This window comes from Syngnathus acus, chromosome 6, assembly GCF_901709675.1.
Source record: "Syngnathus acus chromosome 6, fSynAcu1.2, whole genome shotgun sequence".
Classification (NCBI taxonomy): Eukaryota; Metazoa; Chordata; class Actinopteri; order Syngnathiformes; family Syngnathidae; genus Syngnathus; species Syngnathus acus.
Window position 1 is genome coordinate 8676176 of NC_051092.1, and position 15488 is coordinate 8691663.

Below are 15488 nucleotides of genomic sequence, written 5' to 3' on the forward strand. Positions count from 1 at the left end.
GCCATGGCCACACATTACTGTCTCCTCACATCAGTTGCAGGTTTTATGATGCGCTAGTCACGACCATGCTGGGCCCATCAATCCCACAATGACTGCAATGAAGTGGAAAAGTCACTTTCAAAATGGGAGGAGTGCACACAAGTTTTATTGAACCCCAAAGTGGAATGACGATTGTGCAGGATGCTCCAAAAATAAAACCATAACACAGGCTTACTTTCATGTTTGGTACATAAAGAAGCTGCAACGACATGTCGATAACACAAACACAGACTGGATGTAGTATTTCTTTTTGCTCATTTAATTTAAAGCAGTTACTTGCAAGTAACTCCCAGTCACTGCAGATGCTGAGAACAGCCGTCTGTTGTGACCTTTGATCAAATTTGAAATTGAATGACCTCAAGTGCATTTGACATTACAGTGTACACCAAATATTATGTTTGCAGTACATGTAAACTATAATTGCCTGATGAGGAATAACATTCCCTCAGCGGTGACACCACGTGACACCAAGCATGCAAGCCCGTGGCATCTGTCCCAAACTCAGTCCTAATTCTGCCCAGATTATACCGCCAACTGCAACAAGATACTCTCAAACACACGCGACACGAAAACATGCGCAGGGTACTGACAATGTTTGGTTTGTTCATCCTGACCTATGCTTATAAATAATGTCTAAACTGGGGCTGGCTCTCTCCTGATGACAGTGCATATACTGGATATTGTTTGCTTTGAAAAAATATTTGCCTCCTTCTCAAAGTCTTGTTCAAATTTACCTGACGCTGTGAGAAAATTATTTTCCTCCTTGTTAAATCATGAATTAACTCTGGCTAATCAATCACAGTTTTGAGTTCATTTAACCAACCACACCCAAGCCTGATTTCCTCTTAACCTGTTCAATTGAGAAACCACTTACCGGGGGGAAACATAATGTGTCTGATAAAATGAAGTTGGCAAAGAAAATCAATGTCAAAAAGATGCAGGCCATTCAGGAGATTAATATATAGACTGATGAGACGAAAGATTTCATTTTTATTTTTTGTCTTAAGATTTTATTATCCCACATTTCAATGGAAGTGTTCAGTATTTTAGAGAATTGAATAGTAAATGTCCTTGAACTATTTTTCTTCTCATATCATCACCACAAAACATTACTATTCTGGTGGTTTCTGGGAAAATTAATCATCCTTAAATATGTTTTATCATGACAGGCCTTCACGCAGGCATTCACATTGCATTGTAGTTCTATGGGGGCTTAATCTCTTATGACTCATAGATGGTGCAACACACAGATATGCGTCAGAGCGTGTCCTTTTCCTAGAAAGGGCACAGAACGCTTACAACTTCTTTAAGTCACACTAAAGCAACGGAATTCCCCGCCAGATGGGATCTGATATCTAATCGAAAAGCCACACATTTTCACAGGATTTACAAAGTGTTCCGTGCAAGGGGGAATGTTGACATGCCACGTCTTTGAACACCATCAGTCCGTCCGCGGATGTTCCATGCATTCTATACCATTTTATTGACTCCCCATTTACCACTGACTTTCTCATCTTCAAGTGCACGTTTTATTTAAACACATTTATCTGGCCTCATGTTACCATTCAGAAGGCTGGCACAAATGCATTACATTTGCCACTGGTAATGGAAATGACTGTAGATGATGCTGACCCCATGTAGATTTGAAGGAATCTCGAAGTACATACTTTAATACACAGACAGCAGATGAGCAGAAGTAATGACAAGTGCATACATACAGTATATGGATGTGTTCCGGCTGTCTGACTTCATCAGTGCTTGCCGTTTGGTTGCGTCCAAACATACATGGAAAATTAAGATTTAGGCTTTGAAAAGCTGCACACATTTGGAAGGAACATCAACTTTGAATTATTGAACTTCACCAGCTACCGAATATTAATTGTTTTCTCTTTCTATAAATGACATGCAAGGTTAAACTCAAATTGCAAGTGCTCTAAAAACAGTTTTCTACATTTTGTCAGGAGAATTTCACTGGTACTGCTTAGGTCTATTAATATTTATGTCTTTACTGAACACATTTCACGGACATCTTTGAAAGCTCATACTATGATTGGCATACTATGATTGGAAATAATTGATTGCACTCGACAATTATGTCAGTAATTTTTGGAATATACACTGCATTGGATGCACACAAATAAGCATTTAAAATTCTCAATTTAAAAAAAAAAAGAAATATTAATGTTTAAAAAAATAATATGTTAAGCAGTATGCATTCTGTACGGTTTTGTTTTATTTTTCATGAACAAAAAATGAAAACATAACAGTATTATACTGTGCACTTTTACACATTGCAAAGCAATATTGCCTGATGATTTAAAATAAATTACATTGACACTAATAATGTCAAGATTGTCATCTTCTTAAAGACAAATATTGTATATATATATATATATATAATGTGAGAGAAAATTTGTGTGGGAAAAGCCTGAAATGTAAAATTATGGCATGTGGAACTTGTGGTAGAAGTGGTACTTGTCTGCATAATGCAGTTGCCATCAGGAAGGCTGTATTTACATAGGCTCACATGTAAACCACCCCATTGACGTGATGATGGCGGTGTTGTAATGGGCCAATATTTTGACAGCCAGAGGAAAGCAGGGAAGCCAAGCCTGCTATACCTGAGTAAACACACAAACAGGCCAGCTAATGGAAGCCATGTTTATACACACTACTTTCATTATTTCTGTAGAATAAGACTTGAGGAAGTGAAGCTGAGAAAGCTTTTGCTTTGTCTCTTTGTAAACTGTTTGATAAAAATAATACTAGTTATTCACCAGCCAAGCACACATGTACAATCGAATGATCTAATAAAGAGCTGTAACAAAGTGTGGCATTTACAAACTTAACAGTGCACAGTTCACTATTAACTCATCATATTTAACCATGAAAGTAAAACATCTCTCAAATAAAATAAAATGTCATATAGTTTTCTTTTTCCTCTGACTTTCTGCGAGTCTGTATATTCATTCTTTGTGTTTCTGTCATCCCAACAGCTCTCCACACTACGCATGTCCAGAAGTCATCAGGGTGAGTCAACAAGCTCCTCACTGGGGATCCTATTACCCATTTTCTGCTTCTTACTAAGTTGAACTTATAGTGGATATATTATAAGAATTTTACATACCACCTGATCAAACGCCGGGTTTGTGTGATACTATAAAATGAAATCAAGATAAATCATTTCAAAACTCCATCCACCATTTGTGACCTAACCTGTAAACCTTTAAGTTTAACCTTTAAGAATTGAAAAAATGCAGTTGCACAAGTGTGCTCACTGTACATAACTGTGATGAAGTTGTGTTCAGAAACAACCTATCGGGGGTCAGAGAACCTAAATGCATTATGTAATAATGTAATGTATGTCATTTCTGTATATCGTGCATATTTGTCGACAAAGTTAGAAGGTGGTCTCTGCCCGGATCATATAGAACATAATGTAATAATGTACCCCATATTAATAATGTACACTTTATTTTTGCTTGGGATATTACTTTATATCAGAAAATATCACTCAACACTAACATTGCCACAGCGTTTGACACCAATTCATTGAGAAAAATTCTTGTTCAGTCAAGTATCTGTCAGCACCAATATTCAGCCTTGAAAATGGCTTGCTCTTTGGTGATGTTAATGGATCAACAACCCGATGCTGGCGAAATACTTAGGTCGATACAGACTTTTAGGAGTTGTCCATCATGCCATAGTAAAAACTCAGAGCTTCAAATGTGAAGCATCTCTCTCCCAATATTGTTTTGCTGCTTTTTGCTGTATATCTTGTGCTCTTTTACAAGGCTTTTTCCTCAGGCCTCTGTCGTGTTTTACTAACACTAACATTAACAATCTCATCCTCAGGGGGAGAAGTATGATGGGAGGAAAGCGGACGTCTGGAGCTGTGGGGTGATTCTTTTTGCCCTGCTGGTGGTGAGTGTCAATTTGTTCTTTGCTAGCTGATGCTGTTTGGTTGCAAAGTTTTGGACACTATGGTCCAACAGTTCTGGTGCTCTTGAAGTTGACTTCAGTTGGACAAAAAGGGCGTGCGCCTTGAATGCAGTTGCATGAGCCAGAGTTAATATCATGATGGTGTGTATCCTCAAGCTATTTTGCCATCCACACCACACACTGCAGAATCCATTATAATGCCTTTTTGTCCAGCTTGATTATGTATGTGCTTTCCCAGACATGCAGCCCTGCACATTTGTTTCATCAACAGCTGTGCTTTAGTTCCTGCACATTCCTTTTGCATGAATGATCAATACAGGCAAACTGCAAGAGGACAGTTTGAAAGGAATACCATTGCAGACAGAGTGACTCTGACCGCTGGCGTCGTCTTTGTGTCGTGGCTTTCTTTCTTTCTATCCATTTGTGCATACGTGTGTCTCCCCCCTGTATTGAATTAAGTATATAGAATCAAATATTGTCTGAATAAAGCAAGTTTGGGCCATCACTTGCTCTCATCCTTTTATCTGTTGTGGCTGCACGTTGCAAGATTGTGTGGATGTATGTGGCACTCTCCTGTCGTTAGAGCCAGCTCAGATGGCTAAGGCAAGCACCCCCTTATTGTGTTACTCTGCCGCGCTACATATCTGCCTCACTTTTTCACCCCATCTCATCAGCCTGCAGAGTTTGCTATTCATCACACAGCCACATCTGTGAGATGTCAGCCCACTCTGATAAATGACCCCGATAATGCTAAATGAACAAGGTAAATGCCAAAGTGGGGTAATTATTAGAAATGCCCTTGTTTTTATGTTACTGCTGATTATTTTTCATTTTTGCATCATTGCTGAGAGCAGATTGCTCCCAATAGAGAATTTGACAGAGAGAGCGAGAGAGACAGAGAGAGAGAGAGAGAGGGAGAGAGAGCGAGAGAGAGAGAGAGAGAGAGAGAGAGAGCGAGAGAGAGAGAGAGAGAGAGAGAGAGAGAGAGAGAGAGAGAGAGAGAGAGAGAGAGAGAGAGAGAGAGAGAGAGAGAGAATTTGCTCAGGATTGGAATTATGTTTTTATTCCTTAGAGCTAACCCTTTGGATGGTGATGTTTTTTTTCTGGTGCCCATTAAATATGCCAATAAAACAAGGGATAATATATTCTTCTGCGCATAATTTCTTTCTCTTGCTCTCTTCCCTTTCTATTTTCAGGGAGCACTGCCATTTGATGACGACAACCTGAGGAATCTGCTGGAGAAAGTGAAGTTAGGAGTGTTTCACATGCCCCACTTTATCCCTCCAGACTGTCAAAACCTCCTGCGGGGCATGATAGAAGTGGATGCCTCCAAAAGACTAACGGTCAGTCAAGTGAAGAGGCTGTGCTGCTTGAGCTCCTTTGTTCTTGGCTGCTGTTTATCTGTCAGCCAATGGCATGTTTATATATTTAAAAAATGGCAGGGCACCTAGCAGGAAAACTTAGGAACTTTCTTTTACAACTGATGCACTTCTGAGATACCGTTTTTCTTACCAAGGCAATGTTATAAATGCACACGTCTTCTTACACTCTTAACAACTATTTCTTTTAACTGAATCTAGCAGCCGCAATAATTTGGCCTAGCAGAATTTGATATTTCTTTTGGTCATGTCAGCCGCTTGTCGCTAGGCAGACTTCACTGGGGTCACTCACAAATGCACAATAGAGCAAATATTAAAGCCATTCACACTCATGTTCACACCTAAGGGCATATTATTGCTAAAACAACCCTTACTAGACAATTTATTGATCTCTTCAATTTTACAATTGATTCTGGGTTGGAAAATGCAAAGTATGAAGAAGGCAAATTGTGTCAATAGGTGGATTGCTCCCCATCAAATCTTGGAACAGCCATTTTAATAACATGAGCAAGGGTGCCTAAACATTTGACTGTAAAATGTTACAACTCTCCAGCTCGTTTTTGTCCTTAGTAAATACATTTGATCGGAAAAACAGCTAAAAGCTTACTGTGTCCATGTGTATTTTGCGGACCGGAAGTGCAGTCATTAGCAGTACATTTGCTGCCCGGTTGTCCATTATTGTGCTCCTGGCAGTCAGTAATTTCTTGATATTTGGATGCTTCGATATTGTTTGGAATAAGCAATTCGACGTCATCATTCTGTCTGTGATCATGCATTGGCTCTCATTTTTGCATTCATGCAAACATGACCAAAACTGCTCATTTTCAAGAGTGCCACAAAAATCATTGAGGGCCATTTAATGGTGTGTGTGTGTGTGTGTGATCTGATTGTAAAATGAGAAACATCAAAGGCTTGGCTTCTTTTGTATGCTGTGTGGATATTAGAAGTTTTATTTTGTGTTGTCTTTGCTAGACAAGGACAAGTCGCCTTGAGGACCCTTTAGTTATGTCAGCAAGTCTTCAACAAAGTGCTGCGTGTTGGCTAAGCCACTGAGAGAGAATATGCTACCTGTCCCCCCTCCCACCTCAAATCTCTCGTGCAAGAGAGGTCAAAACAGCTTCAGGGATGTGGTGTGACCTCACGGAAAGTCAAATAGCCCGATTCGATGAAGGGTTCTTGCTCTTCTGTTCTTAGTGCACGATACATGATGGGAAGCAGTCGGAATGATGATGTTGACTTTCATAGTAGAATCAAACTGACAGGGTGTCAAGAACAAAACTATTGCTGTGCTCCCTGCTCAGGTCACACCACTGTAATGCCGAAACAATTCTTAAATGAAAGAATCAATCAGCGGGTGGCCTGGATCCTTTTGCCCCCCGCCCCCCCATCATAATAGTTTTGCATAAAGAGATATTTTTGTATTATACTACAGTATATAATTGTTTGCTTTTGTTTGCTCACTCACTCACTCACTCACTCACTCACTCACTCACTCACTCACTCACTCACTCACTCACTCACTCACTCACTCACTCACTCACTCACTCACTCACTCACTCACTCACTCACTCACTCACTCACACATCCTTGTTTCTCTCTCTCTCTCTCTCTCGCTCTCTCTCTCTTTGTATCTCTCTCGCTGTCTCAGTCTCGCTCTCTCTCTCATGCCGTTGCCCCCTCTTACTTTTCTCTCACCGAAAATGATAATACAATATCAGAGAAAGACACAAGTCCTACTTTCCTCACACTAAAAAGCTTATATTATCATATATTAAACTGGAGCTCATATGAGGCTATAATTAACATAGATTACATTTTTTAAGTGCACAAAAACGAATTTCGCATTCAACCAAACCATGCAATTTCTTCTAACAAAAGTCAGCTGATGTCAAACTACAACTTATATACAAAAATACATTGACCGATCATGACAGGAGCAATTTGGGCCTTCTCAGTCTGCCTCCGCTTCTTGTCGTTAATCTCCCTCTCCAGTAGACCTTAGTGCTTTCGGTCACATTGCAGCGCAACTTATTTAAATTTATTTAACTTAAACCCATATCTCATTGAGCGGTGAAGGTACGAATGTTTTTTTGTTTTTTTTTGTCAAGGGTCGTTCAAGGTTGCAAAGGAATTTTGAACATTTTCTAAATTAGATGGCGACTATAACAACTCTGCAACAATTAAATCTGTTTGCTAATGCGTGGCAAATGTTTTTGCAAGAACCCTACGAAAAACAAGATTCACTACTTTTGCCAAGCGTTCGGCGCTCAGTGAAATCCGCGCTTTAGGACGTGCAAAACTAAATTGCCCGTATACATTCATGAAATTAGCAATATACATAGCAAGGGTGCACTGTACAGTAGCTGCAAATGGCCAATATTGTCCTACTGCTGGAAGAAAATAGGAATGGTCAGGTGCTCTAATGCTATACTCGCGTTGTGTACCTTGCCTTAAGAGTCTGAGCTAAATGAAAGCTTGCGTGTGTCTAACAGGTGCAGCTGTTCTCGTCTTCCTTCGTCAGACATCAGGCAATCGCTCGCTAATCAACAGTCTATGCGAGCGAGTTCATTATATCAAAGAGCAGTTCATCATGTCAGAGCCTCACGGGGCCAACCAGCTCTGTGGCTAGAATAGAAATACGACGGACTATTCAGTGGTCTTTTTGTTGTGAACTCCAACCACTTATTATTTTTGACCTGTGTGTCTTTTTAAAGACTCATTAACCACTCTTGCCTTTCTGTCTAATTCAGGGCTCATCAAAGTTATTCATATTGACGTGTCAGCAAAGGTTTCCCGCTGCTCAAGTCCACCCTCATGTTTCTCGCTCAGCCCCACTAAATACTCATTTGATAAAGATAAATCACAAGCATGGATATGTACATTTTTAAATTAGCTCCTTAAGGTCTTGACTTTGGATAAAAAGTATTTGGCAGGCCTATGGAAATTTTAACTGGTTATTGGAGCAATGCTAGTCTGCCTCCCAAATCCAGCCTAGTCTGACATCTTCCCTTATTCTGTCTGCCCGAATGCATTTGAATGGAATCTTTTTAGGTGGTGTGATACATGTAAAATGAAAATATCGATTTGGCTACAGTTTGCTGTTTGAAGTGTACTAAATCTATGCATGTGTGTCTGTCTGCTTTTATTCGTGTACATTGACTATACATGTTCATCTTTTTTTTTCTTTTATCACGCAAATCATTTTCTTACTTATAGCCCATCTTCACTTATCCAAAGTATCACGGCTGCGAGGTGTACAACAGAAATGGACCTATAGATTATAGATTGGACTATGGAACAGAAATATCGGACGATGAGTAGTAAGCACCCAGGTTTTATATTATATAGAGAAAATTTAATTCAAAACAATTCTAAAGAACGTGGTAGCCCTCGGCATCCATCAGTGTTGCATTCAACTGGTGCAAAATCTTCATTCTTCTGTGACTTGTGCAGTATGAAACTCAAAGCACATTTCATAATTCATTTCCAATTAGAAAATGGTATTTATTTGTATTGATTGTATTTATTTAGATAATCAATTCAATAAATTTATTCCATACACAAGCATTAAATGTAGCAAACCACAAGCCACCAACTGGCGCATAGCTCGCTTCACCTACCAAGGCTGCAAAGCACCCACCCGTGTGTTGCCTCTGAACAGCAGCAGAGCAGCTGGTACCTGACTTTGAACCAACTGCACTGAGTAGCGAACATGCTCACATAAATGTCATGTTTAATGTAAGACACCAACAGAATGGACAACTACACACTTGGCACGATGCTTCTATCATCCCGCCCATGACCACCTCGTGATTCTGGTGCCCACACTAAATTGTGTGGCAAATCTGGCATGTGGTAAAAGTTGGCATGGAACAAGCTGATTGTGATGACACCTTTATTTACTGTGTAGTTTCCAGGGCATGCGGACAACCTCGGAACATGAATATGACATGGCCTGCTCCATTGGCCACTTACTCGGACATTGTTGCAAATTTAAAAAAAAAACAAGGCTCAAAGTGTAATACCTAATATATTTCAGAAGATTTATATTAGGCAAATTGGCACCAAACTAATTCTGATCCAGATCATTTTGACCTACTTAGTGTGGGATCCAGTCACTCATGCCTTTACGTGTACGTGCAGATAATGTTTTTTCCTCAAATTACTCACAGGCATTTGAAGTTATAATGACACAATATATAAAGTAGCAGAACCCCAGCAATTCATAGACTTGGAGGGTCAAAGTTAGGGAATCATGTTTAAACCATGCCAGATTATTGTAATCCACAATCCTTGTCTCGTAAATGAAAAATGTTCTTGCTTTCCCAAAATGGTTTGTTTTCTGGTGTCATTGGTCATGTTGTTGTTTGGTGCCTTTCTTTCATGTAGTTTATCTTGCCCGTGTTAAATAGCCTAGTAGTGATCACCCTGTCATTGGTTGCTGATCAGTCCAGTGTTGCCACTCACTTTAAATCAGCTGGGATAGATTTTAGACTCCAACCAAGATAAGTGGTATGGAAAATGGATGGAGGCTTTCTTTTCTGGGAATAACAGATTAACATTGCCATTGTTCACAGTATGAAGTAGTTTTCCTGGTGACTTTGAAAATATCATGATTGAAGAGTCGTTTGTGTAATAGCAGACCTGCACGCACTCTTAAATGCAGCCAAGTAAACATACAAGGATGCAGACTTTGCACGGCCAGTGGTGTAGCACAGTAACATTCCTCCATTAAAAGTGTCTGAAATTGGTGCTGTCACATCCACTGACTGAAGGATGAGAAATTGCACTTCAAACCACGTCTCCTTCAGCCCGTATGTGATATTGCTTCTTAGCCTGAAGCCTTTCAATAAAAGTGGGAAAGAGTAGGTCACGTTTCTTGCTTGTATCCGACTGTCACGGTGTCTGTCAATACGTTAACCAATGTGGTGACCTCTGTGGAAGCAGAGTCGAGCCACCGGTATCTCAGCTCCGCCTTTGTAGCAATATTACATGGAGGCAAAGCAGAGGTTGCGCCTCTGGGATGGTGGAATCATCAAGAAACTGATGGAGGCACACGCTCCAGAGAATGCCTGTGAATGAATGGCAATAATTAGAGCTGCTATGTGTGGTTCCTCAGCAGCAAATGGAAATCCCAGCAGATACATTGATCCAGTGGCCAGCACGGTCATTTGGGCAGACATCTGCTTTTGTTGCTTTCTAACTGGCACTTTCTCTCTGGTTCTGGACGTCGGCCTGAATAAAAGACCTCATTGATAGTATTGGCGTGGAAGCATATTAAAATTGCGATGAGAAAGAATGTGTGTGTGAGCTGCAAAGGGAATGAGGACTGGACGATCCCTTGGCACCTGCGGGGCTTGTCCAGGTCAGCAGTGTGTATGAAGGAGATAATATTCTGTTTATAGCTCAGAGTTATCATCTTTCTCTCTCTCTCTCTCTCTCTTCAGCGTGCCAGCCAGCGAGCACGTCCTCTCCCTCATTCCCCTTTTGTTTTTCATTCTTCCATTGGCACTATTAATATTTGAGAGCCTCATTTTTGCCTTGCACATTTCAATCATCCTTTATACGAACCAATCACATTTCTGTTAGTACGCAGAGCTTATTGAGGTCATACAGCATTCACCTTAATTTGATTTTCTTTCATGGTTTACCCAATAGTCGCCCTCTTGATTTTGTTTGGATGTGAAGAAAACAAATTCAATTGAAAGGTTACTTTAAAAGAAAGTCATTGCACATTAGATTCTCATTTGCCGTCTGTCTCTTTTTTTCTGCTTTACAGTTAGAAAAGATCCAGAAGCATACATGGTACATGTAAGTATCCTCTCATTTTTACTCCCCACTACTCCACTACTGAGGTTGTTGCCCCGGGAGTAGCAATTATGTGACATAAGGCATGTACAGCAGACTACATTGGAGCAGGCCATGACTCCCCTCTTGGGGTTGTGGGGCTAAGTTGGTGGTGCTTGAAAAAGGATACAGAGAAAATGCAAGCAGCGGGGGAGGGGAAGCAGCTGGTTAGAGTGCAGAAGGGGCAGGTGTTCACTCACTTTAAGTTTTACAACACCTGGTTGGGCCCGCTTGAAACAAATTTGCAGTGTTTGCAGCAGAGTAAGGTGCCATCTCTTTTGTTGATAAAAGAAACACTGCCAGAGTTTTTAATCAAATTGCCTTGCTCTTGTTGGGCAAGCAAAGATGAATTATGGTAGACGGGATGAGCACTATAGAAGACCGAAGGGATAGATGGCTTGTGAGTTATTGTCTCTGTCAGAGAAATTTCATGCAATCACAGAGCGTCTCGTGGCGTTATGGCTCAGTGGTAGCATGTTTGTCTCCCAACTTGAAGGTTGTGGGTTTAATCCTCAAAACATGTCAAAGTGTCCTTGAGCAAGACACTAAACCCCAATTTGCTCCCCAGCCTCGCACCAGTGTATCATCCCAATTTCGTTGTATAGCAGTTGTACAATTGACAATAAAGGCATTCTTTTTCCTCTTTAGTCAAACAACAGAAGAAAATTAGTCCTAAATGCAAATCAACAGAGCACTGAACTCTTTGCACAATTGTGTCCGACGAAACTAACTCTTCACAAGCCAAAAGTGGTGCTAAATGGTAATGATGGCAAATGAAGCTTCAAGATGATTCATGAACCCATTGTTGTGTTTACTTAGACCTCTAGATGCCACTCTCTGTTCACCCTCACTTTAAACCAACATTCCCATCTAGAGGAGCCAAAAAAATACAACAACTGGTTCATGAAGCTTCATTTTGCCATCACTACTAAATGGAGCGCTCATTTCCACAATGGGCACACTATGGCTTGCAAACTCATAGCTCAGCTCTCCATAATATTGACTAAGGGGAAAAATATTCACCAGATGATGCAACACGGTGAAAATGCGAAATTCTATCGGGGTCATAGGAAAGCCAAGATGGCTTCAAGGCACGTGAATGTCGACATTTGCTTACCCGTGGATTGCGGTATTAATCTCTAGCTAACAACTTATGTAGAACTATAACGCTTAGTTTTGTCTAGCAGTCTTAACGTAAAAAGATGACAATGCTCATTTTTGTCACAGTCAGAGGTATGTCCAATATTTGACCAAGTTCTAGAGATGCTCCAGTTCATCTCATTGTGCCTTCTCAGAGGGGGCAAGAACGAGCCCGAGCCAGAGCAGCCGGTGCCGCGGAAGGTGACCATACGCAGCCTCCCATCTGCAGATGACATCGACCCTGACGTCCTGGACAGCATGCACTCTCTGGGTTGCTTCAGGGACAAGAACAAACTGCTGAAAGACCTCCTCTCGGATGAGTGAGTGCACTTTTAAACGTTAATACAGCAGAAGGGGAATTAAAGGGCGGCAAGAAATTGACAAGGATAGGGTGATGGGATATGATTTTTTTTAAATATATGTATCAACACCAACAGCTAGGATCACTGCTCTTACCACACTTAACACTTCCTTCCTATGCAATTCATATTGCATCATAAAAGAGCTCGGGGTGTAATCCCTATTCATGTTCTGCTTTTAATGCTGGTACAAATGCACACACAACATGCGCCATAAATGAGTTTGAAAAGCTTTTTACTAATTCCAATGAGTACAAACAATGTGTCATTCTCAGAATGTTGATTATTTGAATCACCAGTGGTTGAATTATTGCTAATCATATCATTACATAAAAACTGCTTTGCCAGAGCTGAACATCAATGTTTCGTCATGCCACCACATGCAAGCAAGTTTTTAAGTGCAATATGAATATGATTGAACCTGTAGATAGATGTGACTTGCCAATGCTCTAAATCCAGGTTGGCTATTTTCAAGCATAAATAGCGCTTTTCATCCCAAGCACTTTATGCTGAGTAAATATCACTGCTGCAACAGAGGTCATAATACGATGTCATCACATCAATCTCATTGTCCTCAGAATAGCTCAGTCTATTTACCTTATTGTCATCTTTCAGCAAAACAAGTTTGCATCGCTCGTAATAGAAGGTGCTTGCTGAATTCACGTGATAACGGATTGAAGTCTTTGTTGCACAGTGTCATGCTTCAATCCATCACTTCATTAGCCTGCATGACACCGCTTTCATACTATGGGATATGCCTCCCTCTCTCTCTCGTTACACAGGTATACCAAACAGCAGTGAAATAAGGGTGCTGAGAAAACTTCAGTTTTGTCTGGAGTGCACAAATATATATAATGCTCATTGTTTTTTCATAATGCAATTTCTCCTCTGATTAAATTAATCAAAATGATTGCTTTAAAAGTCTTGACCCATCAAAAAATACAGACCATGACACAATGAATACAAAAGGAACATTACAATCGACCTTTTCCTAAGGTCCACCTTCCCAGGCAAACGCAGTAATAATGCAGGACAAGGGGAAAATGTGCTGTCTGCATTCTTTGCCTCTCCTTCATTTGAGCTGAAAGTGCAGGTCCTCTTCTTTTTGCCTCCTGCTTCTCTGCAGTCTGCCTTTATTATAGAAGGCGAAACTCTTACTGCTTTACATTTAAAAAAACATGGGCCAGAGGCGAAAAAGATATCTGATGTTCCGAATGACTGAAAAAGATACTTAGACAATATTTGTACACTTTCATACACTTGCAAGCCAACTCTGTCCTGTTATATATGTGCACAACATTATATGATGATCTTTTACCAATCAACTTTTATTTTAGAAATCAACACATTTTGACAGGAGAGATAAAAACCTATATGCTATATATATATATAAGTACATATTGTATATATCACAGGGGCTTCAGTTGTATTTTGAATTTAATGTACGGCAACATCTAGTAATATGAAACTGCCTTTTTTATCGACACTTTTATCAGTGACAACCAAGAAAAGATGATCTACTTCCTGTTGTTCGACCGTAAAGAGAGGTACCCCAGTCAAGAGGACCAGAATCTTCCCCCTCGCAATGAAATCGGTGAGACCTGAACAAAAGACAAAAAGTGATGACAACTTGTAATGCAACTGAGCAGTCAATAAATAATAGCATAGCCAGAGAAAATAATTCTTTGTTTCAACAATTTCATTCCATGACAATAAATTTAGGTTACTTTCCATCCGTTACTTGTCATTAGAAGAAGATTATTGCTTCGCCTACAACTTTTGAATTCTCCTGGTGTACAGTCTGACACACTTGTCATCCTCCTTCTGAAGAAATTGGATCGGTTTCCCACAGTGGTGAATTGGCTCAACAATAGATATTGTTTTGTTTATTTATTCCTTACCAGCAGACATGCTCTGGATACACATTGGTGCAAGAGAAAAACTTTTAAATAGGGCAGGTGTTTTTTTCCTTTGGAAAACTTACTGGCACAGATCTCATCAAGAAAAAGAAACCAACACACATCACGTTTCCTGCGTCAATACATGTCGCTGTTATTTTGGGGGCTGTAGTCAAATCTTCCTTACAATTTCAATGTCTGTGTCAATCTGAATCCTCTTTTAACTGGTAGTCTGAAATGTGAATGTTGCACCACTAACATATGCACATAGTGTAAACAGCTTGTCCATTATATAAGGTATAGTAAATGTATGTCCAGGCACATACACGTTATTTGATCATCTGTCTATTACACTTGCAACGTGCTCTCTCGGCAGGTTCAGCAACACTGCTCTGTCCATTTGCTTACAGTACATAGAATATAAAAAACAATAAGCAAAGCGATATCTGAATCAGTTTCAAAAGGATTGGTGAGTCCCTCACCTGTGATATTGCTCTGCTTAGTTGTTTTGTTTCTATCCATTCAACAATACCAATACAACAACACTTGATTAGTAACCGGGTGAACATTTGTTTTGTAATACACTTTAATGCAAAATAAAATTGTATCCAATTATTCAGTGGAATAATCGCCCGAATAATAGATTAAAAAATATTCCATTGTTAAAGCCCTCATCTGTTCTCATATATATGATATAAATATTTATACATGATATGAATATTATTCTAATTATTATATTGCATGCACAATGGCACATAATGGAAATGTGAGCCCGGAAGAGAAAATGATTAAAAAAAAAAAACTGTACATTTGAGCTCATTATGGACATCGAAGCTCTTTGTTGTAAGATTGTGACATTTTGATGAATACAGCCTCCTTATTGA

The 15488-nt window shown here is 39.8% G+C and overlaps 1 protein-coding gene across 3 annotated transcripts in view; it reads left to right on the plus strand.

The window, feature by feature from the left end:
* The window catches only part of brsk2a (BR serine/threonine kinase 2a), a 126868-nt gene that overhangs the window by 94898 nt on the left and 16482 nt on the right, over positions 1-15488 (plus strand). For all 3 annotated transcript variants that reach the window (XM_037253992.1, XM_037253991.1, XM_037253993.1), the window contains 6 exons: positions 3036-3069; positions 3895-3963; positions 5178-5324; positions 11140-11171; positions 12503-12667; positions 14203-14300. In XM_037253992.1, the coding sequence (XP_037109887.1) occupies positions 3036-3069; positions 3895-3963; positions 5178-5324; positions 11140-11171; positions 12503-12667; positions 14203-14300 (545 nt within the window). The remainder of the gene's footprint in view (positions 1-3035; positions 3070-3894; positions 3964-5177; positions 5325-11139; positions 11172-12502; positions 12668-14202; positions 14301-15488) is intronic.